Below are 23,803 nucleotides of genomic sequence, written 5' to 3' on the forward strand. Positions count from 1 at the left end.
TGTAAGTGTAATTTACTGTAAGTTACAGCTGGTAAACTACAGCTGTATGGGGTGTTGAAATCTTACCTTCTGTTATTTGATGGTATTTCTAATTACAAAGAACAAACATTTGTCCAGGAAATTTTTGCAGGGCAGAATATCAGATTTCTTTTTCTCATTGCAGGTTGTCATTCCCAGATAACCACCTAGAAATACTAAAGATACATAGCTTTGAGAAGAGCAAGTGCATTTTTCTCCAAAAACACAGCCTCACACACAATTAAGATTTTTTCCTGTGAATTAGTTGTTTCATTCCAGTACAGGCAGAAAAAGGATTTGTAGGAATAGGACTGAACCAGTGTCAGTCTCTTTTCCCTGAAACATCTAAATAAGGAACCAGTGCTGGCTTTTTCTTACATTCCTCTGCAAGTAGAAGTGCACATAGCAATGGGTTCAACTTCAATATAGTGGAGCTACATTTCCCTGAGACCCCTTTAGAAAGAAAATGGACAGTGCTTTGAGAGGCATAATTGACCATTCTTCTTTGAGATGCTTTTGACAGAAGTCTTTGCTAGTCCTGCCACTTAAAAAATCTGTTCTTTGACTATAATATTCACATACAGACATTTATAGTAAAAAGGGTTAATTTGAAAGGCTTTTCATACTCATCAGAGATTGGGACTGTTATGTTTTGATTTTTTGTTTGGTTTTGGCAAAGGAAGAGGGAAAAGGGGAATGAAATAGATGTCTGGTTCTGGATTGTAGTTGTCATTCTTAAACATAAAAATGCCCAGTGTTATTGCCACGTGTAACCCTTTCAACCCCTTTTCTTTTTTTAACCCATGCAGCTCCTACCACCTTTCTGCTGTTCAGCCAGAAGAACGCCATTAACCGCATGGTGATAGACGAGCAGCAGAGCCCAGACATCATCCTGCCCATCCACAGCCTCCGCAACGTGCGCGCCATCGACTACGACCCCCTGGACAAGCAGCTCTACTGGATTGACTCTCGGCAGAACATCATCCGCAAGGCACAGGAAGATGGCAGCCAGGTATCCTCAGGGGGTGGAACTGCTCAACGTTTGGCATGCCTGTGCCAAACAGTGACTGCTTGGATGGGGATAATTTAGATGTACAGACTTCCCCGTAGGTTACTGTCCCTCGGCAGAACCACTGTCATCTGGACTTTTCTGGAGTCCTCAGTCAGTAAATCTGGGAGGTGCAGCAATAAATTAAACATGGAAAACCAAGGCCAGCTTGAGCATACTGTTGTTGCCAGGTTCTTGGGGAGTGTGACAAAGGTATGTGAGCAGAGGCAGGGATAGATCCTCTGAAACGAGGAGGCTGGAACTATGTGAGCACACTGCTGTGTCTGGAGCCTCCCAGGTCCTGGAGCAGATAAGAAGAGAGTTGTTGTAAATCACAGGGGCATGGAGTGACTAGACTGAACCTGTAAAAGATGTAGCAGGCTTGGGAAAATGTATTTGACTGGAAAATACAGAGGAAGTAGAGTAGGGTAGTATCGATGCAGGACATCCTCGACACAGGAGTAACGAGCTCTGACCCCAGTGATTCAGAAGGCTGAACAATTGCTTCATTAAGCTATACTTTATTATATTACATACTACAATATATACTATACTAATACCATATCACACTACTAACCTACTAAAGAAAAACCCGGAACCCCTTACAGACAGTCACGGCACAGCTTTGACCTAACTGGTCAATCAGTCCAAACAACCATCAGCAGAGTCCAATTATCAAATCCCTTCTGGTAAACAATCTCCATAACACATTCCACATGTGCCAAACAGCAGGAGCAGCAAGTAGAGATAAGAATTGTTTTCAAGTAGAGATAAGAATTGTTTTCTCTTCTCTCTCTGAGCTTTCCCCAGGAAAAATCCTTGGAGAGAGAATTATGTCTCTCTCTGTTCCAAGAGTATGTGAATACCACAGGGTAGAAGACAAAAGGTAATACAGGCTGTGGTGGTTCAACCCTGGCTGGAGGCCAAACACCCACCCAAACCACCCTGTCACTTCCCTCCTCAACTGGACAGGGGAGACAAGATACAGCAAAAGGCTCGTGACTTGGGATAAGGGATTACAATCTGTTTATCACACTTTGTTCTGCCACTGTTTCCTCCTCATGGAGAGGAGTCTTTTCCCTGCTCCAGTGTGGGGTCACTCTCACCAGAAATAGTCTTCCATGACCTTCTGCCTCCAAATGAGTCCTTCCTATGGGCCATGTTTGCTTCATGAACTGCTCCAGTGTCTTTCCCATGGGGTGGAGTCCCTCAGGAACAGGCCCTGGGTCCCTCACAGGGTCACACATCCTACCAGGAGACCTGCTCCAGTGTCCGTTCTTCTCTCCATGGGTTTCCCATGGGGTCACAGCCTCCTTTGGGCATCCCCCTGCTCCTGCAAGGGTTCCTCCAGGGGCTGCAGTGGATCTCTGCACCCCTGTGCCCTCCATTGGCTGCAGGGCCATAGGGGAATCCTGGAGCAGCTCTTGCCGCTCCTTCCTCACTGCCCTTGGTGTCTGCAGGGGTGTTCCTCTCACATATTCTCATTCCACTCTTCTCTGACTGCAATTGCTTCTGCCCAATAACTTTTTTCCCTCTTAAATATGTTGTCCCAGAGGTGTTAGCAGCATCCCTGATTGGCCCAGCCTTGGCTGGTGGTGGGACCATCCTGGATTCAGTGCCGTTGGCTCTGTTGGGCATGGGGGGAGCTTCCAGCACCCTTCTCAGAGAACCCATCCCTACAGCCCCCACCCCCCAAATCAAAACCTGGCCATACAAACCCAATATGCAAATTTAGTGAGGTTAACTGTGACCAGTGACTGCTTATTTGATTTTGCATTTTAAAATAGATCTTTTTTTCCTGATTTTTTGAATGTGGGAGGAGCGAGAGACTAAGATGAGCAACACAACACAAGAGAGGTGCTATATTCAGTTGAATTTTAAGAGTGTGGTTTCTGGTGGTGGGTGTGGTAGTAGTTGGATCCTGCTGTATGCCCTTCAGCCTTAACTCTTAATTTAGCAATGCTTTTAATTTTGGAATATCTAAATAATACCCAAAACTAGTCAAAAGCCACCATGTTTTTGCCAGCTTCAGCAGAATAAACAAATGGAACACTTGCAGGCACACCAGTTCATAGAGGTGACAAGCCAAATAAAGTTAGGCAAATTTTCTGGTGAAGTTTAATTTGGGGATGAGAGGGTAGAGGCTGCTAACTTCATAACCATGGCTTCCAAAATGTTTATGTAGGCCATGTTTACTGATTTATTAGTCCTCTTAAGAATTTTAGAGAAGTCCATGACATACGTTGATGAAGTTCTTTCTAAAAGTAGTAATAATTGCAAAAGAAAAAGGCATGACAACTCCAGAAGTCTAGACCAGTAGAAGGCAAGACCTTGAACTAGTAAGGTGTTAGCTGGAAATGCTCTGAAGTCAGTGTTGTACACTAGCTGATGTGCTTTTCATCTTTGGCAGGGCTGCCTTCCATTTATTAACCTCCCTCATGTCCTCCAACTGAGGTGGCAGCAATGGTGGAGAAGAATGAGGCCAGCATTTCAAGTGCTGTCTGGCCTCACTTTGCCTTTGTTTTTCTCTGCTTAACTGTAGCTTTGGGAATTAGTGGTGGTACATTTCTATTGTAGGATGTTAAATGTGCTGGCTTTGGGTCGATCCAAACTGAACTCTTGAGTTATCAAAAAAGTAGAGGAAATAGAAGAGCTGACTCTGGACCTTGAAGACAGAGACAATTTGGACTTACTGGTCAAACTTGCTAAGTCTTACAAGCTGCAGTCAGCTTGTGTGATTGCCACTACAGCAAACCATCAGGACTATGTGTCTCTATCTTATCAAAGGTGTTGGTGTGGCAACAGAACCTGGGTCTCTCCTTACTTTATGCTAATATTTTGGCTGTCTCCTTTTCCTGAGCAGTAGTTAGACATGGTGCATCCATAACAAATAAAGTTATTCACATTACAATAAGATTAAATGTTCTCCTGTGTGTTGTTTCTCTTTCCTTTGCAGAGCCTCACTGTTGTGACAAGTCCAGTTCCCAATCAGAACCTGGATATGCAGCCCTACGACCTGAGCATTGACATCTACAGCCGCTACATCTACTGGACCTGCGAGGCCACCAACGTCATCAACGTCACTCGCCTAGATGGGAGACCCATGGGAGTGGTGCTCAAGGGGGATCAGGATAGGCCCAGAGCCATTGTGGTGAATCCAGAGAAAGGGTATGTGGGAAAACTCAGGCCCAGGGTTTTGAGAATCAAGTTGTTTTCTTGCTCCAGCTTGTTTTCTGTTTGTCAGAATGAAAAAACTTTGACATTTGTTAAGATGTCTTGGATTTAGAGCAAAAATGTGGAAAGATCAAATGAACCTTTATTTTCCTCTAATCATTCCTGTTCCAGATACATGTATTTCACCAACCTCCAGGAGAGATCTCCTAAAATTGAGAGAGCAGCATTGGATGGAACTGAGCGAGAAGTCCTTTTTTTCAGTGGTTTGAGCAAGCCCATCGCCTTAGCTGTTGACAGCCAGCTGGGCAAGTTGTTCTGGGCTGACTCAGATCTGCGCAGGATTGAAAGCAGTGACCTTTCAGGTAGAGTAGCACCTTAATTCAGTGACTCATTTGTGTGGTGTGGGTGTGGGGGAATGCAGAGAAAGGTGTCATCTTTTCCTTCCTACTATAAACAGTCTGTACTATGATTCTAATCACTCCCTGAATTCCCAGCCAGGGAATGTGCATGATTCATGCAGCGTGTCTTTACAGTTTCATGACTCTGTGATTTGCATTATTAATTGCTACACATGCTATTTACTTTGGTGTTTCTCACTGCAAAACCTTTTGTGTAGATTTCCCAAAGTCAGTTGATGAATAAATAGCAGCAGTTTTGGGAAGGGGAGAAAAAGGGTTGTTTTTAAAGGCATTGATTTTGGTGCACTAATTGTCAATCAGAGGAAAGCTCCCTGTTAGTGGAAAAATATGTACTGCAGAGTTGAAGCAGCAGGTGTCCAGGTTACTTTTGTACTTGTCATATGGGGTGAAAAGATGTGAGAAGGACAGAGAAGATGTAACACCTCTCTGTCCTCAAAAGACAAAAACCTCCCTCTTCCAGCTGTGGAATTCTCTTTGCTTGCTCCCCAAGATTGGTTATGCTGCTTGTCTGACCTCCTCTATGAATTGATTCAGCCCATTTAACAATAACCTAACAACATTATACAGAAAAAGACAAATAGAGAATGGTGTTCTGTTGGCTTAGAAAGCTGCACTGGTTCAGGAAAGAGTCCAACAAGCAAACAGAAGTGGAGCAAGAAAAGAGGGGAAAATTACATGGTCTAGATTGGGTAAGAAAGACAAATGTCTTTCATTTACTAGCCTAATCCAGCAAAGTGCTGGATCAGCTCAGCTGCCTCATGTAGCATCAGTACTAATTTGTGATACAGATTGGGCTGGATGTTGTTGCTGGTAGTGAGAGTTGAAAACATACAAGGAGTTATGACAGCTTGAAGTAATGTTTGTGGTAATGTCTTCCACTTATGACATGGTACCTTCATTCAAAGTAGCAGCATGTAACCCTGTTGACACCACTTGGATTTTCAGCCTTTTGTTAAGTTACTAGAATAAGCTTTTGGTTTGGAAAACATTTCATTTTTCCTAGATGGTTGGAATTAAAGCTCAGAAAGACAGTAATTTTTTTTCAGTGGTGTCTCACTGGAAGATTCAGGGTCACTACTGAACTGTGATATCATGATTGTTTACTGTTTTTAAATGCAAGACACAACCTGAGTTAGTGAATTATTGAAGAAAAAAAAAAAAAAAAAGGTGCTGTGATGTTGCTCAGTACATTCCAAGCTGTCCCAGATCCAGGGTTTGCATGAGTAGAGTAACAGGCAGGAGAATATTACACGTGCTTTATTTCTCTCTGTTATCTGCCTGAAATTAGGACACCAGACAAGGAGATGGGTCTAAATTCTAATTCAGTCTAGGTTTAATGATTCTGCTTCTTTTTTTTTTTTCCTCAAAGATGTGGCTGTTGGATCACCAATGTTATGTAGTGGAAGTTTTTACTTTACAAACCATATTTCGAAGAAAAAACTGTTCCAAAACCTCCCTCTCTTTTTTGCATTTGCACCACAAATAGATTGCTATAATCACCACGATAAATTGCTGACTGCTGAGATGCATTCCTGTGCCTAGGAATGCTGATTAATAAGCTCTTTTGACCAGCAGAGTAATTTTTCTGCATGTTAGCTTCTTAAAAACATTCAGTCTCTTGCTCTGTCAATTCTGTAGATTCCAGTACCCATAAAGACAAGGACAGCTAGGATGCCTTTTATGTGATGTAGTCCTTCTTTTCCTCCCTGTCCTTCAGGCATGCACTTAGGACTTGGTTATTCTGCCCAAATGGGAGATCCTATTGAAGTTAACCAGATTCTTCACATGATTAAGGGGTTGTTTATGAAAAGATGACTGGAATTAGCTCCCTACCATGGAAACTATTTGGAAATTAGTTCTTCTATTCCAGAATAATTAGTGTGATTTGGAAATGTCTAATGATTCTGGAATTAAGTAATTTTTATTTGGAAATAGAATGAGCTATGGGTGTGTCCTGATTTTTGTATTTATTTGGTTGGTTTTAAGTCTTTTTGTAAATGGTATTGCTGGAAAGGGGATGGTGATGCCAGGAGACAAAGCTCCTCTTAATCATGTCTCCCTTTCATCTGACAATCCCAATAAAGGAGACTAGCACCCTGATGAGTCAGCTTCGGGTTTCATTGTTGGTTTATGGAAGAAGGGATTTAATGTCTCAGTTTAGTCAGAAATAGTCAGTTACACTTGGTCACAAATATTAAAAAGAAAGATTAAGACATTAAGGGAGTGAAAATATTAAGCTTCAGAGCTTTAGGAACATACTGCAAAATGCCATGTTGATTGACGTGGGCATGGCAGAGCAGGGCATGTACAGACTCCGTTTGGGTAGGTCAGGGTTTTAGCTTTTGTATTCCTTCCTGTCTTCCTTGCATTTTGCCCTATTCTCAGCTTAACTTTATTTCTCAAGATGCAGGTTTCTGTTTCTTACCTTTTCCTGACAGAATTAGTCATGTTATTGGAGTTTATAATAGATGGTTGCAGTTATTTAGGTTGACTTACATCACTCAGTCTATTAATTTCTCCATCAGTCTGGGTATAACCTCCTTCAGAATTCATCAACGTCTCTTCTTAATCAGATCATTGCTGGTGTTGTTCCAAAGTAGTGGTGAGAGCCCAGCCTAGCCTATTTGAATTCCCATGTTTTCCTTCAGGTTTTAATGTTTGGTAAATGTTTGGAAGGTTACTTAACTTCTGAGTTCTCTGTGCATTTAGTGAAAAGGTGATAAATACATTTTTCATAGCTGAATTTGTTTCTAAGTCATCATCATTGACATAATGTTGATTAAATTCTCAACAAGCAAAAAAAAACCCTTGTGCCACTAAACAAAGGATAGATAGAATTTATTTGAAGTTTAAAATCACAAAGTGCATGTGTCTTCTGTCCTGTAAGGTTATCTTGTGTGGCTAAGGTAGATTTTTTCCCCTGGTATTCAGTTATTCCAGGGTATTTGTACAGAACAAAAATATAAAAACTTATGGTAAATCATTCTATGGATGAACAATGTGAAGCTATTGTTTGCTGTAGTAGAAGTGAAAAATAAGCACAGCAGTGAGCTCAGATATCAGAAATACCAGGATTTAGAGGTAAATTTTCAAGCTTTAGCTTGACTTGTGTGATCCTGTTTCAGCTTCTCAAAATTGAAGCAGATTCCATGTGCTTTGCAAGTAATTTTGTGCTCAGAATATGATCAACTCACTGAATATTTGACTGTTAATGGCCACGTCATCCTGTTAAATAAAGGAAGCATGGATTAAGCCTCCCTCTGGAGCCCTCAGGTTTTGACTAACATTTTTCTTATGTGTGAGTTACAAAGTCTTCACTGTCTTCAAACAGACTTTAGTGATACCTTTAAAACAACCATTGCCTGTGTTCTTTTTGCGTGGAGAGTTAACCATGAAATGTGACAGTCACTCTTGACTGTATTCAATGCCAGAAAATCTGGCACAGAAATCAACAACCACTCTTCAGAGGTGTAAGGCCTCTTGTCTGCTCCTGGTGATTGCTAAAGGAACTCAGCAAAGTAAGTCTTTGCTAGAAAGAAAGGAGCATTCCCAATTTAGCACTAATAGCTTAGTGAAGGTAACATAGCTGAAAGAAAAGAACATGAGGAAGTCAGAAGTGTTAATCTCATCATTCATGTGAGAAGTTCTAATTACCTTGCTTTCGCTTGGAATTTATCTTGTATGGGTTAGCTGAAGCCAATAATCCATCTTCTTATTCCCCGTTGTATGGCAAGACAAAGCAATTAATCTCTCAAAAAGGGAAAGGGGAATGAAAAGAGCTACTGATTTCCATCATATTGATAAGAGACTGGAAAGGCTCATGAGATGAACCCCTCCACTCCAGGTGCTTCTTAAATACACTAGATATTTTTTGAGCACAAAAACTCTCTTCTTGGTGAAAGCAGAAAAAATAATTTGATCATGTGTCTGCAAAATGCGTCAGTCTTGCATCAGAGGACCCAGAATTGCCTGGTTTTTTGTAGTAGGCTTACCCAGTAGCATAAAAGGAGTGAAAAACAGTGGTGTGAGTAGTGTAGATGTTTCTGATAGTTTTGCCTAGCTGAACCAAAGCACTGTCTCCCTTTGCAGGTGCTAACCGGATCGTTTTGGAAGACTCCAATATCCTGCAGCCTGTGGGACTGACTGTCTTTGAGAACTGGCTGTACTGGATTGACAGGCAGCAGCAGATGATTGAAAAGATTGATATGACCGGTCGAGAAGGACGTACAAAGGTCCAAGCTCGTATTGCACAACTCAGTGACATCCATGCTGTGAAGGAGCTCAACCTGCAGGAATACAGTGAGTGCAATCCCTGCTTGCAGGTGCAAACAGGGCCTGTGAGACTCGAGCCAAGAGACAGGAGCCTGTCGTGCCTTGTTGCTGATCAACATCAGTGCAGATGGAGGGGTGAGGAGTTGGTATCGGTGCTGTTAGGTTGTTTCCTTCAGGCACTTGGCAACAGACTGGAAATCTATCACAACCCCAGCATCATGTTTTGTTGATGATGACAACTTGATTGGTAATCCCATCCAGGCACCTGGCATTTGAGTGGCTCTAGACACAGTGGAAACATCCTGTTATCCCTAATAGAGGACTTTCTGGATCATGCTAGTGCATTGCTATGGGGTGTTCACTGTTTAGGCAAGCACAGCTCTCAGGGCCTGTCACTAGCTGTCAATGTTTCAGTGGACTGCCTGCCTTGAAGGCAAAGTGAACACTTTTTGGTGGTGGTATTTCATGCTGAAAGTGAACCGACAGAAGAGCAATGTTGCATTGCACAAAGGAAGTGTGTATTAAATAGAAATTTGTGTCAGTCATGGCTGCACTTTTTAAAAGTTTCTGCTTACCAGGCCTTTCCACACACATGTGCTTGAAATGGTGGGAGATGAATGGTTAAAGCAGTGGAGTTGCTGTCATCCTGGAGGAAATAGGCCTGGTTAGTAGGCTCTGGTGCATGCCTGCGAGAAATATGTAGAAAAATGTCTGGGGATGTTTAATTAAAATATCAGTGCAGACTACTACTAGTTTTGTGTGCTATTAATCTCAGTAAATCTGTCAGGAGTTCCAAGAGAAGTATGTTGTCCTTATTAAACATTAAAATGAAGAGACATATTTATCTAGAGCATGTTAATTTGAGTTTCAGAGATAGTGTGGAAGCTTCAGAATTTGTAAATTAGAAAAGTTTATTTTTTTAATGGTCTTTGGTAGAGAAAATGAAGTATGGAATCCAAGACATCTGTTGTATTACTAATGTGCTATTTGCTGCAGAGAACTACTGCTAGCTCACACAAGAAGCAAAATGCTTTGAGTACTGTTTTAGTATAAATTCTTAGAGTAGTTTCAGATCATGGAGAGTTACCCATGTATGATTTTAGATGTGTGTAAAGAGAGAAATACAACAAAATACACCATTACCAGAGATTTTTCATTAATCCTCTCCGCAAGGGGTAGGGGGTAATGAAGAAATGACTGAAAGGTCATAAAACAGGTGGGGATTTCTTATCAGTCCCTGTCTTATTTTTAAAATCCTAGGACAACATCCATGCTCTCAGGACAATGGTGGCTGCTCCCACATTTGCATTGTGAAGGGGGATGGCTCCACACGCTGCTCTTGCCCCGTGCACCTGGTGCTGCTGCAGGATGAGCTGTCCTGTGGAGGTGAGTCCTTCCCCACTTCTGTGTCCCTGAGCTCTTAGCTTTGGCCTTGGGGAGGGTCTCCATCTTCAGGTATGGCTTCTGAGCCAAGGAATGTGACAGTGCACCAGGTGCTGTTACACACCTGTACAGACTCACCTCTTTACCTCCACCCTCCAGCTAAATTTGCAAGTATTGAGAAGGAGTAAGGAAAGAGGAAAAAAATCCCTAACTGTTGAATAAAGATTTCTGTTCACCCTTTCTCCTTAAGACTCACACTTAAGACTCAACTTAAGTTGAATTATTTCAACTTAATTCTTTAATTGTATGATTTTTATTACTTTTTGCTATCACTCCCCATGTTCTGCCTTTTCAGGCAGTGGTAGATTCTCACATTCTGGCACATGACACAGTCTGTGCTGTTTTGTTCTTCTCTGTTGTCCTCCCCAAGCTCACTCTGTGCGTGTCTTTCTGAACTGCAGTCCCAGAAGGGCGAGTTGCCTCCTCCCATGGCCACTGTAGCCCACGCCCTGGTGTCTCCAGGAGTGGGGCTGCAATGGGGGAGAGGACAGGCACTTTGGTGCCACTGGACTGAATGGGTTCATTATGCAATCATCTCGCCATCGAGGCGACGTGTGGTCTCACAATGGAACAAGAGCTAACATAATCCAGATATTTTCTCAGAGCAAGTTTAATAGCAGGCCAAAAAGCCGCGGGAGGAAAGGGGGATTAAAAAAAGGGGAAAAGATCCACACTTCCTTACTGCCTGAGATTAACAGTTAACATAGTAAATGTTAAATAACAGCTAACAGATGTGTTGAGGTAGTGGAACTTGACTAGATGGAGGAGTTTTTTGTTTTAAAATAATTTTGACTGAATAGAGCTGTGAAGGGCACATAACTAGACACTGAGTCACAGTGCATCCATCTGCAGCAAATTACATCCTTTTAACATCTTCTATACAATGACTGTCAAACATGAAAAAGAGGCTAAGCCATTGGCTGTGTATACAGTGGTGTTGCAGGAAAGGGGGAGTTGAAGAATGTGATGACTTTGACTTGAAGTCTTAGTAAGAGAAAGGTGTGACAGTCTGAAGTGGGAAGGGAAGAAAATAATTGTGTTTTGATTGTGCATGTTTCTCTGTTCCTCTTGTTCTTCCTCTGTCAAGCCCCCGTTGATGTGAGCCTGCATCAGTCACACTGGCCTCAAGGTCTGCAAAAGTGGCTGTGAACCCAGTGGCTGTGGAAGTGACCTTAAGATGTGGCACGCTGTTCATCAGCTGCTTTGATATAGGAAAGCAGCTGAGCTCTTGTCCTTACCTGTCCTGCTGTTTGTTCACCTGGATTTTTAACTTCTGTTTGTTTGCTTGATTTTCAAAGAACCACCAACATGCTCCCCTCAGCAGTTCACCTGTTTCACAGGTGAGATTGACTGCATCCCAGTGGCCTGGCGCTGCGATGGGTTCACTGAGTGTGAGGACCACAGTGATGAGAAGAACTGCCCAGTGTGCTCTGAGAGCCAGTTCCAGTGTGAGAGTGGGCAGTGCATAGACAGTGCCCTGCGCTGCAACGGGGAAGCCAATTGTCAGGACAACTCGGACGAGAAGAACTGCGAAGGTACGGGGGATGCTGCCAAGTGGGGTGGGAATGTACCTGTCACAGGGACAGGGATGAGTACCAGTGTTACTGCTGAGGAGGATTTGAAAAGATCCAAAGTTCTGCTAGTTTTTAAACTGGTCTGTTAAATAGAAGTTATTTCATAACTCCATACTTTTGTTTCTCTACCTGTGAAGTGGAAATTAAGAGTGATCTCCATCAGACTGGCTTAAATGCTGTTTGTGAAAAGTACTTTCAAAAATGGCATGATTTTAAGCTCTAAAAACCTAGTATCTGGGAGTGAACTACAAAGTGGAGCAAATCCTTCTCATAGCTTTTTGTGTGCCTTGTACCGAGTAAAGGTTTTGGGATTGTTTATTTTACAATACCTGAACAAAATGAGCTTCACTGAGTAAGCAGGAGTGACAGACAGAGGAGATTTCTAGAGACCTCTTCTTCCCATAGAGCACAGAAAAGAGTATTTAAGCTGTCTTTACAGAGGGAAGTGCTGTTGCCAGCACAATGAGAATTAAGTTCATTCTGGAAAGGACAGGTTTTGCTGATGAAATCTGAACTGCCCCACCACTACAAAACATGAAATCTGAGCAAACTCATCCTTTCCCTATTGCAGATGTAGTGAAGAATTGTAGGGACAGCTTGTAAGCTTCTTCTTTATATCCTTTCAGTGCATTTTCCTTCTTTGTGGAGACTGTTGAAATGACTTTAAATCAAGGCTAAATTTCTTTCCAAAAGATGTGCTCCAGCTCAAACAAAAACATAGAGCTGAAATTCCTGTGTGCTGAAAGGTGATTATTAGCCAGCTGAGATGCTGACATCTGAAAATCTGTTGTGCAAGTTAACTTCCCAGTTGTCATTCAGCAACTGGAGATGTCAAACTAGGGGCTGTTTATCACTTTCCAAGGGGGGCCTATTGCTGAGAGTATTTAAGTTCATTACAAATCAGAAAAACCTTTAGTTTAACTTCTTAATTCAGCTGAAGACAAAAAAGGATTTCTGGATTTATGAGAAACAGGAGGCATGAATATGTGGAAACAGCAGCAGCCAACATCTTGCCTGCAGCACCTTTTATTTTTTCTGTGTACTAGAAAAGCTTCAGTTTTATATTTTGTCCTTAGTTTCAGTTTAAAAACATAATATCAATCAATATATTGTCTCATTATTGAGAACTTTTCTGGTTTTCAGGAAGAGCACAAGGACATTAAGAAGGACATTTATCTCTCTTAAACAATTTTATTATCATGGTTTGGCAGATTTATTTTTCATAACTTAATTTTTCTCTCTTATATTACAGTAAATGCTTGGGTTTGGAGATTCTAATAGTAATATTGCAATAACCATGTCCTGAGATGAGTGCCTGTCTTCTCAATGGCCTCTGAGTTATTTTAGATGAGGGTCACTTTATCTTGTAGTGTTCTTACTGTAAGCAGGCAGTAAAGCCCAGGTACCAGTGTGCACTATCCTCAGCAGAACACTGAGTCACTTGCTCTGCATGGTTCACGTGAGGGACTTTGTGTGCCACTGGCTACATCCAGAAATGAAGCCTGCAGCACTCCAAGCTCTCCCAAGATACTCCTGATTGTATGCTTTGTTGTCTTTATTTCTTAATGATTTTCAAGAGCAGTTTCTGATGCTGACTGTTGGTGTGGGGGTTCTTTGCAGTGCTGTGTTTAACGGATCAGTTCCGCTGTGCCAGTGGGCAGTGCATCGGGAAAAGCAAGAAGTGTGATCACAACCTGGACTGCAGTGACAGCTCTGATGAGCAAGGATGTTGTAAGTGTACTGCCTGAGACTGGAGACTTGGTTGCAGCATCCAAAATTTGCTTCTCACTTTTCCTACAAGTTTGATTTTATTCTGCCAAGCAGACTGAATTAAATTAATGCTTCATAACTGCTGTCATGCAATTAATGCACAATGTGGTGGAATAGGAATAACAAAAATAATTAGTATTCTCAACAAGTAGTTTCTGAGGCAGAGAATGCCTGTTATTTTTCTTCTTACTTTTTTTAAATTTTAAAAGAAGTAAAAGGTTTGTTTTACTCTAATTTTTATATGCTGAGTTGGTGTAATGTTAAAAAATATCTATTGGCATGAGGCATTCATCTGTAACTTCTCTGCTTCATGATTTTCTCATCCAGAGAATTAATAGCAGGTGCTTTAGAACAGAGGAGCACTCTGTTTATAGAGTAAACCTTCTAAATTTATTTTTTTTATCTTGAAAGGATGTAATTCTGAGCTTGATTTCTGGTTTGTAACATGTGATATCCCCTACCTTGAAATCTCCAGGGCTCTACAAGCAAGCCACTGCCTTTAGAATTCTAACTCAAAAGTTCACTTTCACTATTGGTGCTTTAAAAGAAATTGTAAATAGGGACATCTTGTCTTGTGTTAGAGATCCATATATCACAGCTGGCACACAGATAATTTGAGAATGCAAAGCCAGAGTTGGACCCTTGATCTTAAGAAGAAGTATTAAGAGATGTTCTGTCATGCTACCAAGTCACTAGTGACATTATCACAGGCTTGTCTAGTTCCCTTTATTAGAGTTTGTATGTTCTCCAGTTTTTTAACAGAGGATGGAAAATTGGCCCACCCAGAATAAGATGGCAGTTGTCACCATCCCTCTTTCACTATGATCAGAAGTCTGTTTACTTATCTCTGTAGACTGTGACAAGCTGGTTCAAGTGTGGGTTTGGTGTTCAGGGAGAAGAAAATGTGTTGAGAAAAAAACTTTCAGTAATGCTTAAGATGCAAAACACTGACTAGAACAGAAAATACTTTAAAGTCTGCCTTTCTTGTCAAATTCATGAGCACAGGCAGGGGGTTGTCAGTTACTCCCAGAAATGTCATTGCTTAGAATTGGTCTTGTAGGGAAAGCCACTCATTTTGACTGTTGAATAATTGTTTTGGGTACAGATTCCTCCTAAGGTGGCACTTCTTAGGCTGATGCTCAGCTGTATCTGTAACCAGAAGGGTGGGTCAGATGTGGAATAGTTTAGGTAGTTTAATAAACAGCAGCAAACCCCAAATTCATCACTGCTGAACAGTCAAGGTGGTACACCATAAGTGATTGTTACACTGCTGAGAAAAGGGAGTGCCAGTCTGTTAGCCTGATAGCCAAGGGTGACATGAAAAGCAGTTGTTGCCATCTTTAGTGACAAGAAAAGCACAAGAGCAGTCCCCTGCAGAGTGTCATCTGGAGACGTGGCTGCAGGTCTTGTTCATCAAGTTCAAAGGAAAGCTCTGCTTGTCAGCCTGAAACAAGAGCAGGGCCATCACTCCCCCTGCACATGCATGTGCTTACTGCTCATTTCCTGTCATTTGTGACCAGAAAAACCTCATGACATGTTTGGAGGTCATCTTGGAGGCTGCAGGTAGCCCTTATGGACACTCAGAGTCTTTGAACAGACCTGTCCTAGGGTTTGTCCTAGGCCTGTTTGTTCCTCCCATATATTAATTTGAAAGCTGTTGTCTGCCTGCAGTAGAGGAGGAAAGTGGAAAGATGCGAGAAAAACTGATGTTGGTCTAAACTTCCACGGTCTGATTTTCCTTTTCCCTTTTAGACACAACGGAGGAACCTGCACCACAGCCCAACAACACCATAGGCTCCATCATTGGTGTGATCCTGACAGTCTTTGTGGTGGGAGCCATGTACTTCATCTGCCAGAGGGTGCTGTGCCCACGCATGAAGGGCGATGGCGAAACCATGACCAATGACTACGTGGTGCACGGGCCGGCCTCGGTGCCTCTGGGCTACGTGCCTCACCCAAGCTCTCTGTCAGGCTCTCTGCCTGGTAAGTAAAGGGGGTGGGTGATCCTTGTCCTTGGCACCCCACAGCTGTACCTGAGGATGCTGTGCATCTGTGTACAGGAAATGCCTGTTCCAGATGCAGCTCTTGGAAGCTGTGGGAAGCCAGGACTGCCAAAGCTTGTTGCCATCCTTCTTCACAATAATGAACTGCTATTTTACCTGTGCTGTTCACAGGCATTTAGGTACTTAGCAGAACCTAAGCTTAAATAAATGCACACACTGTGCATTTTCTTCTTTTGCTACTAAGGAATCCCCTTTTTGGGCTGTTGCACCCCCAGCCAAGTCTCACAGGACAGGGTAAAGTTACACAGAGTTATATTCATGGGACTTTAAACACTATGTAATCATTCTTGGTAGGTTTGCAGTCTAAGTTTGTATGCTTTTGAGACTTCTTGCCAAGTCTGTAGTGATCAGCAATAACTTTGGTCTCAGCTTATTTCATTTAACGATGAATTTTCCAATACCAGTCCAAGCATATGATGCTTCTGCTGTTCAAAAAGTAAAACTTAACCACAATATTGCACTTCAGCTATATGGATTACTTCTGTATATATTGATTAAATATGTACTGTAACTTGTGGCTTTTAGATCCAGCAGGCTCTTCTCAGAGCATAATTTGGTTTTAATACCAAGATAATTAATTCTGGGCTTGCAAGTTGTGCTTATACTGCTGTTGTCCTCCAGATTATTTTTTTAAGCTTCCTTTTGTCTGTGAATTGAGGAAGAATTGAATACTGACATACATCTCTGTTCTTCAGGTATGTCTCGAGGTAAATCTGTCATCAGCTCCCTCAGCATTATGGGAGGCAGCAGTGGCCCACCCTATGACAGGGCCCATGTTACAGGAGCCTCCTCCAGCAGTTCTTCAAGTACCAAAGGCACTTACTTTCCTCCAGTAAGTCTTTCTGTTATTCATAAGCCTTTAATAACTTTCAGGGAAGTGGCAGTGTCTTTCTAAAGGTTAATCAATTGACAGATTAATGTTTTGATTTAGAATTCTAGTCTAATAAACTTGTTTGGATATGGAGTAAGTGATTTTGAAAGGGAAGAGGATTGTCTTTTTCCAAAATGGTCTAGAAATTTTCACTTAATTAAAAAAAAAGCTGTGAGAGAGCTCAGTGCCAGGAAGAAAAATATTAGATTGAATGTCAGGAGAGATGAAAAAATCCCTGTAGATGTTGAGCAGCTCTGGCAGAGAGATCTCCTTTCATTATACTCTGCCATGTGCCTCTGAAGATAAAACTAAGGTTGATTCTGTACAGACCGTTCAAGGAATTAAAATGAAACTTTGTGTCATGTGTCTTACAAGTGACAGGTAAATAAGTAAACAAGTGTTTTGCAGCTCCATAACATGCCTCCATCACAAAGGTGTAGTGTGCTGCACTAACTGCTGTGTAACAGTTGGTGCCAGCCCTAGAGGGCTCCCTGTCTCTTCACTTCTAGCATCTGTGGTGGTTGGTTTGGGTATTTTTATGGAGCTTACCAAGCCACTGTCGAGTGTTAAAGAGTCCCATGCTTGGTGGGACTCTTTAACAGTGAAGGCTGGAATCTCCTAATTGTTGGTTTTCAGTTCTGAGAATCAACTGATCAGGCCTTAAATCAGCTTTAAATGAATCCAAATACATGGGGTAAGAACATGCCTGCGTTGGGGAGGATGCTTGCCTTGGCCAGCACGCTGCAAGTACTGTAAGCAGAACAGCACTTGGGGACTGCAGCTTGTAGGAGCAGAGATCTGCCAGCCTGCCTTGGGCAGTGGCATCCCTAGTGACAATCTAGAATTGAACAGCTTGCTGCAACTTTACTTCTTAGCACTGGCTATGTCAAAATGGCCAAAGCAGTCAGTGTTTTTTGAGAAGAGCTTAATAGTAGCCAATAGGAATAGCAACAAATGGCATTTCCAGGGTCTGCTTAAGAGGTGGGGAATAAACAGGAAAAAAATCCTGTTTGCTGGGCGGGCTATGTCTGCAGTTCTTTACTTAAGGTTCCTATGAGACAGTACTAAAAACTATAAACTGGTGTTTTCTCAAGTTCCCTTTGTATCTTTCCTTTTTAAAGGTGCCTTTTTTCCTTTCTTACTCCTTAGATTTTGAACCCACCACCATCACCAGCTACTGAACGTTCACACTATACCATGGAATTTGGTTATTCTTCAAACAGCCCATCCACTCATAGATCCTACAGGTAATTACTATCACAATAGCTTGTGTCAGGATCAAAGCAGTTAGTGTAGAAAATGCAGAATAAAGGCAGCCTCTGCTCTGTAAGAATTACAATCAAAGGCCCTAATTCTGCAAGCACTAAACTGGTGCTTAAATGGGCTCACGTGTACTATGGCACTGCTGCCTGTGTGGAAGTGCAGCACTGTTTGAGGTAAATCATACACTAAGAGGGTAGTGATACATCCCTGGGGTATATTCCTTAGGGGGAATGACAGCAGTCATCACAAAACTAGCTACATGCCAAAAGAAATGCAGTGCCATGAGTATTTTGAGCCAAAAAAACTTACCCTGGAGTGAACCGTGCTTTTTTTAGGCTTCTGCCATAAATAATTTGTTATATAATTATCAGAAATTATAAGCAAATACCCTGTGGAGGAAAAGTTGGCAATATAAAGGCTAATAAGTCAGAAGTAACATTAATGTTAATTAATGTTGTTGTCCAGATAAAGTACAGAATTTCTAGTTTGACACATTAAGGGTTAATATCTGGAAAAGATTACTAACCTTTTGCTTTATTTTCTCTTGACTAGTATTTATGAGCATGCATTTTATCTCTGTTTCAATGTATTTTTCTTACTTTCCCTGTAAGAATACTGGAGTTAGTTATGATTTTATAACAAGTTACCAAAAATAGAGCAACAGACCCCTGCTACCCAGGGGTGTAAAGATTCCCCTCCCAAATCACCAGTAGATGTGGTCAGTGAGAAAAGATGTGCCTCCCTAACACAGAGCCTTTGGGGGCTTTGGGTAATGAGGTCTCTGGGGCTGAACAGACATCTCTTCTCCATTAGCAGAAAATATGGCCTCTGTTGTGCAGAAGGTCAGACCAGATGTTTATAATGATCCCTTGCAGCCATATGAAAAATCTTTTAAAATTACAAGTCATTTTCTAATGAAAGAAACCAAATTCAGGCACCAGCATGGGTCATCTGCTGGTTAGCTGATGTGACTTTCAGTATTATAAATTATATTAGGGATGTAGCACAGGGTTTTATATTTTCCAAATGCTCCCCCACCCAAAAATAAACACTGCTCTTGCTGCTTCTGATCTTACTTCTTTCCTAATATTCTGACTTGCCTATAGAGGAGCTGCATCCCCTGGTGTTCCCAGCCACTGACTGTGATGCTGGGAGTTGTAGTCACCATGCATGTCCCTTTCTAATTTGTTTCCTTGAAACTATCATGGGCTCATTTTAAAAGATGTTTTGTGATAGCAGCCTTTGAGAATTTCATCCCAGTTACTTCTCTAAGGAATGCTTCTCCTGAGTGCTATGAGTGTGCCAGGTAATTTTCAGTCCTTCTGTCTGGCCTTGGAAGTTAGTATCCAGAAACTGCATAATGGAAACAGAATTACCTTCTCCATAACTGCAGCACAGCTCTTACAGAGGCACATGCACACCCCGTGCCCTCCCTGCCCCACTGTCTTAGGAGCAACTTTTTCTACCTGAATTAAGTCCTTGGGGAGCAGGTTGTGTGAGAGACTGTTCTCAGCCACTGCTCCTTTCTGTGGCTCTCACAGGTGCTCCTTGAATCTCTGAGCAGGCAGTGCCAGCCAGGGTCACTGGGAATGTCTGGAGACTGGGAAGCACTTAGCAAACCTGGGCTCTGCAGTGATCTGGGCATGACAGAATGCTGTGGGTGGGAGGGAACTGGGAGAGAATGACCAGCCCACCCAGTTCCACCCTCTGCCATGGGCAGGGACATCTTCCACTAGACCAGGTTACTGCACGCCCTGTCCCGGCTGGCCTGGAGCCCCTCCAGGGATGGGGAACTCACAAAATTATGGATTAAATTAACCCGATAATAGAATATTTACACCAAACGCTGCCCACTGTCCAATTCCAGCAGTCTGGAGCACAAAATTAATTTTCTCCCAGTAAAGCCCAGCGCTGTAGCACTTCTGCAGGGAAGTTCAGAGAGGAGATGCCGTGCATTACGACCCTTTTCTCCCCGCCACAGCTACCGGCCCTACAGCTACCGGCACTTCGCGCCGCCCACCACGCCCTGCAGCACGGACGTGTGCGACAGCGACTACGGCCCGAGCCGCCGCCTGCCCGCGGCCGCCGCCAAGGGCTACACCAGCGACCTCAACTACGACTCGGAGCCGGTGCCGCCGCCGCCCACGCCGCGCAGCCAGTACCTGTCTGCCGAGGAGAACTGCGAGAGCTGCCCGCCGTCGCCGTACACCGAGCGCAGCTACTCGCACCACCTGTACCCGCCGCCGCCGTCGCCCTGCACCGACTCGTCCTGAGGCGCAGCCCCCCGCCCCGCGCCCGCCGCGCCGCGCTGTAAATACGAAAGGTCCCGCCGGGGGCGGGGGGAGGGAGCCCAGCGTGCGGGAGCACAGTGTACAGGTACATGTGGGGCGGAGGAGCACTGAAGATATTTGTACAGAAGAATTTAAAAAAAAAAAAAAAAACAGAAAAAAAAGGATATTTATATATTTTCTTAAACAGCAGCTGCTGCTTGTGCCATAAGAAGAATGAATTTTTGTATAAAAGAACCCAGACGTTTGTACAAAAAGTTTTTATTTTTGCAGATGGAACACAAAAACATGCCTTAATCCAGTGAAGTGACTGAGCACATAAGGAAATGGAAGGACTGGGATATGTTTCTTGTCCAGTGAGGTGATATGTGGGTTTTGTCAATACCAAAAATGTTTAAAGTAATTAATAATAAAGAAGTCCGTCTCAGAGCAGCATACCATAGATACTTGGAAGTAGCCAAATAACCTCTATGTTAACTGCAGAGGGCCAGCAACTAAAGTTAAACTTGAAAATGCAGTCAGGACAGATATTAACCTTACACAAAGGGCTTTGTTTTCTACAAGAATACAGCAGTCGTAGCAGTGAATCCAGAAAATCGATTGCACACTTTTCTAAATGAATGCACCTCTTGTTTTTCCTTCATGCATTTAACAAATGAGAGCGTTTAAAGCTTTCTCCCTGCTCCTGGAATTTCAGTTACTTTTGTTGGGTGTATCTTAAAATTTGGTTTTTAATCCCAATTAGGTTTTCTTGACTTTTCTTCATCCTTTCTTCCTGCCCGTGTCACTTAAATTCATGATATTTCTATTTAAAGTACTGCTAGAACTGGGCTGCTGTAAATGCCGGGTTTTCTCCTAATTAGCCTTGTCATGCAGTGATTATCATGCTATACATTACCCTCCTCATTTTGCTAGCATGGTAGGACTCTCTTTTGTACCAGGTCAGTACAATTCTCACATCATTGACAAGGGTAATATGCATATACCTGAATGATTTTTAGTCCCTTAAAAAAGAAAATCTTATTTTGACCTAGTGCCCACAAAATGTCAAATATTTTTATACCACATATAATATAGACAGCATATTTATAATCTATAAATTTAACCACGGATTGTTAGTTTTACTCTAAATGAATAATATATCCTTGCAGTACTTTCAGTGTATATTGATATCACAGTATACAAATCATATATATAAATATATATATTATTTTTTCCTAGTAAGGAAGCATTTAACTTTCAGTGGAACAACTGTCCATAAGAAAAATAGATGTTTTGATCATTGGAAGGGGTTCCCCTGCTGTATTAACTGCTCTGTTTTCTTTGTGTTAGGTAAAGCCAGTTTTTCTCAGTATGATTTTGACATACCTCCTCTTTTGCGTGGTGTGAGTTTAATACTTAAGTATTAACCACTGTGAATGTCAAATTTTAAGATATTCTTAACCAAACCATTTTATATTCACATCTCTATTTTTGTATATTGTCATATTTAGCCCCTTCTCCCATCAGCTTCACCATGGTGATTTTGACAGGGAGATTATTTAATCAAGTGAAAACATTATTTGTGTAGTTTAAGGGGCAACCTAGGATATTGTTAACTCCTCTTGGACTCCAGTGCAGTGCTTTGAATTTGTTTTGTTGCAGCAGAGCACACAGTATACCTGGTCTTAGATGGCATTGTGCATTTGCACCTTCTTTGGGCATCACGTCCACTGAAGGTGCTCAGTGCCTTCACAGACTGGCCCTCTGAGTCTTCTCACTCAAAACAAAGGTCCTGGGAGCTCCTGCCTCCTCACCTTTGGCTATGGAATGGGGATAGCAACTTTCCAGAGGCGCCTTTGGGGTTTTGTTGTTCTCTGTTGCTTCCTTCCCAGCTAGTTTCACCTAAAAGAGAAGTTTTCTGAAAATACGGCATGGGCTTGCAATTGATACCAGTGACAAAATTAGTGACAAGTTATTCTTGCTAGCTGCCACTCATCTGGAGTACTGGATCCTCATTTGGTTTCAGCTCCAAGGAAAACTGTGTGATTGGGATTCCATCTGTAATAAAGGGGTTTTCCTACTAGTCCAGAATACCTGAGGAATCTTTAAAAAGCCTTGGCGATCTCCAGGCTATTGCTGTTGGTCTCTGAAGATGGTGTACTAAGGGGTTCTTTGCCCAGCTTCATTCTAGGTTTCTAGGAATTGTGGTAGCTGTTCTTCTGGCTCTTCTTTGCTGGTGGAGAAGCTTCCTTGTGTTGTCCAGCAGGATGGATGTTGAGGAGGGTGTTGTGAACTAAAGGGAACTGAAAACCATTTATATGAAGGGGGGGAGGGTGGGTGTGTCGGGGCGGGGGTGAGGCTGGCACACCGATGAGAATTAGAATTTCTCTGTTGTTTACATTTTTTCATGTGCAGCATTCCGTGTGGGGTTCACATGTGGAAACTTGCACTAATGAACTCAGAAGAATATTGTATTGTTGTATCTCAGTCCAAGTGCTTGTACTGCAATGGCAATGGTCTCTTCTTGCAAAATGCTTTTCTCAGTGTGCGAATTTCTTTTTGAAAAACTCCAGGATAGTTGAGCTTAAGGAGTGGTATCCTCTTTCTGGTGCAGCTGGACTGCCTCACTGAGGCATCCCCTTGGAGGGAGCTTCCTGCAGGTAAATCTGTGTGTTAATTGTAAGCAAGGATTTGTTTAGAAGAAAGTCATTCTCTGCATATGGATCATGCTGCCTCCTGTGCTGGTTCACATCCACATAACCTAACTGAAGTCAGTGGGGTTGCCATAGAATTCCCTGTAGGATTTGATCAGGTCTTTCTGATACAGATGTTTCAATTTGTGCATCAAATATTTTGGGTGCCTCTGAGAGATTCATGAGAGGGGAAGTGAACAGGCTGGGGTTTTCCACTGAAAATGCCCAGCATAGAGAACAGGCTGTCCCTCGTCTCAGCTGGAAGCTGTGATATGATTTTGCAAATACATGTATTTTCTCAGTAAATGTGGAGTAAATTTTTGAAAGAGGTGCTGATCTGCAAAGCTCCTCTTGGGCAGATTTCCAGATTACAAAAGCATTGATACCCACACCTGACACATTCCCAATGGATAAATGCTGAGACTGAACATTTTCTCTTTGTTCTCCTTTTGCACTGAGCCAGTTGTGATTCATATTCTCTCCTTCCCCCAGTGTAGATCATCTTTTCTCCTGCTTCTCCAGTGGACTGAGATATTGGGACTATAGATGACACAGACATGCCCATGAAGGAGATTGTTGAAGTGGGTTTGTAGCATTAGCATGGAAGGGATCTCACTGATGGCAGTGGAAATTGTTCCTTGTCCTTCCAGTTAAGCATAAAGGTCCTTATCCTACAGCATCAGGTTCAGAAGAGCATTAACACAGGGACCCTTGTGTAGTTTTCCCTATCTGCAGATACTGGGCAGCTCTGAGCTGGCTGTCTGGTGATGGGAACAGCTGGCATGCCCAATCTGTTGTAGCTAAAAAACAAAACAAGACATTACAGCATCATTTGTTGAAATCTAACTTTGCATGTTTAAATGGCAGCATTAACGAGACCTAAGACTATCTTTTAAAGTTATACCTGGCATGTCATGGTGCATGC

The 23,803-nt window shown here is 42.4% G+C and overlaps 1 protein-coding gene across 5 annotated transcripts in view; it reads left to right on the forward strand.

Moving 5' to 3' along the window:
* Window positions 1-21,282, forward strand: part of LRP6 (LDL receptor related protein 6) — a 118,444-nt gene extending 97,162 nt beyond the window's left edge. For 3 of the 5 annotated variants that reach the window (XM_084206214.1, XM_084206218.1, XM_084206216.1), the window contains 11 exons: window positions 828-1,030; window positions 4,023-4,234; window positions 4,412-4,602; window positions 8,749-8,958; window positions 10,192-10,317; window positions 11,673-11,909; window positions 13,569-13,679; window positions 15,471-15,701; window positions 16,477-16,613; window positions 17,802-17,899; window positions 19,897-21,282. In XM_084206214.1, the coding sequence (XP_084062340.1) occupies window positions 828-1,030; window positions 4,023-4,234; window positions 4,412-4,602; window positions 8,749-8,958; window positions 10,192-10,317; window positions 11,673-11,909; window positions 13,569-13,679; window positions 15,471-15,701; window positions 16,477-16,613; window positions 17,802-17,899; window positions 19,897-20,188 (2,048 nt within the window). In that variant the 3' untranslated portion in view covers window positions 20,189-21,282. The remainder of the gene's footprint in view (window positions 1-827; window positions 1,031-4,022; window positions 4,235-4,411; window positions 4,603-8,748; window positions 8,959-10,191; window positions 10,318-11,672; window positions 11,910-13,568; window positions 13,680-15,470; window positions 15,702-16,476; window positions 16,614-17,801; window positions 17,900-19,896) is intronic. The other 2 variants (XM_084206215.1, XM_084206217.1) reach the window with 2 other exon arrangements.
* The last annotated feature ends 2,521 nt before the right edge of the window (window positions 21,283-23,803 follow it).

Source organism: Fringilla coelebs, assembly GCF_963513975.1.
Source record: "Fringilla coelebs genome assembly, chromosome: 5".
Lineage (NCBI taxonomy): Eukaryota > Metazoa > Chordata > Aves > Passeriformes > Fringillidae > Fringilla > Fringilla coelebs.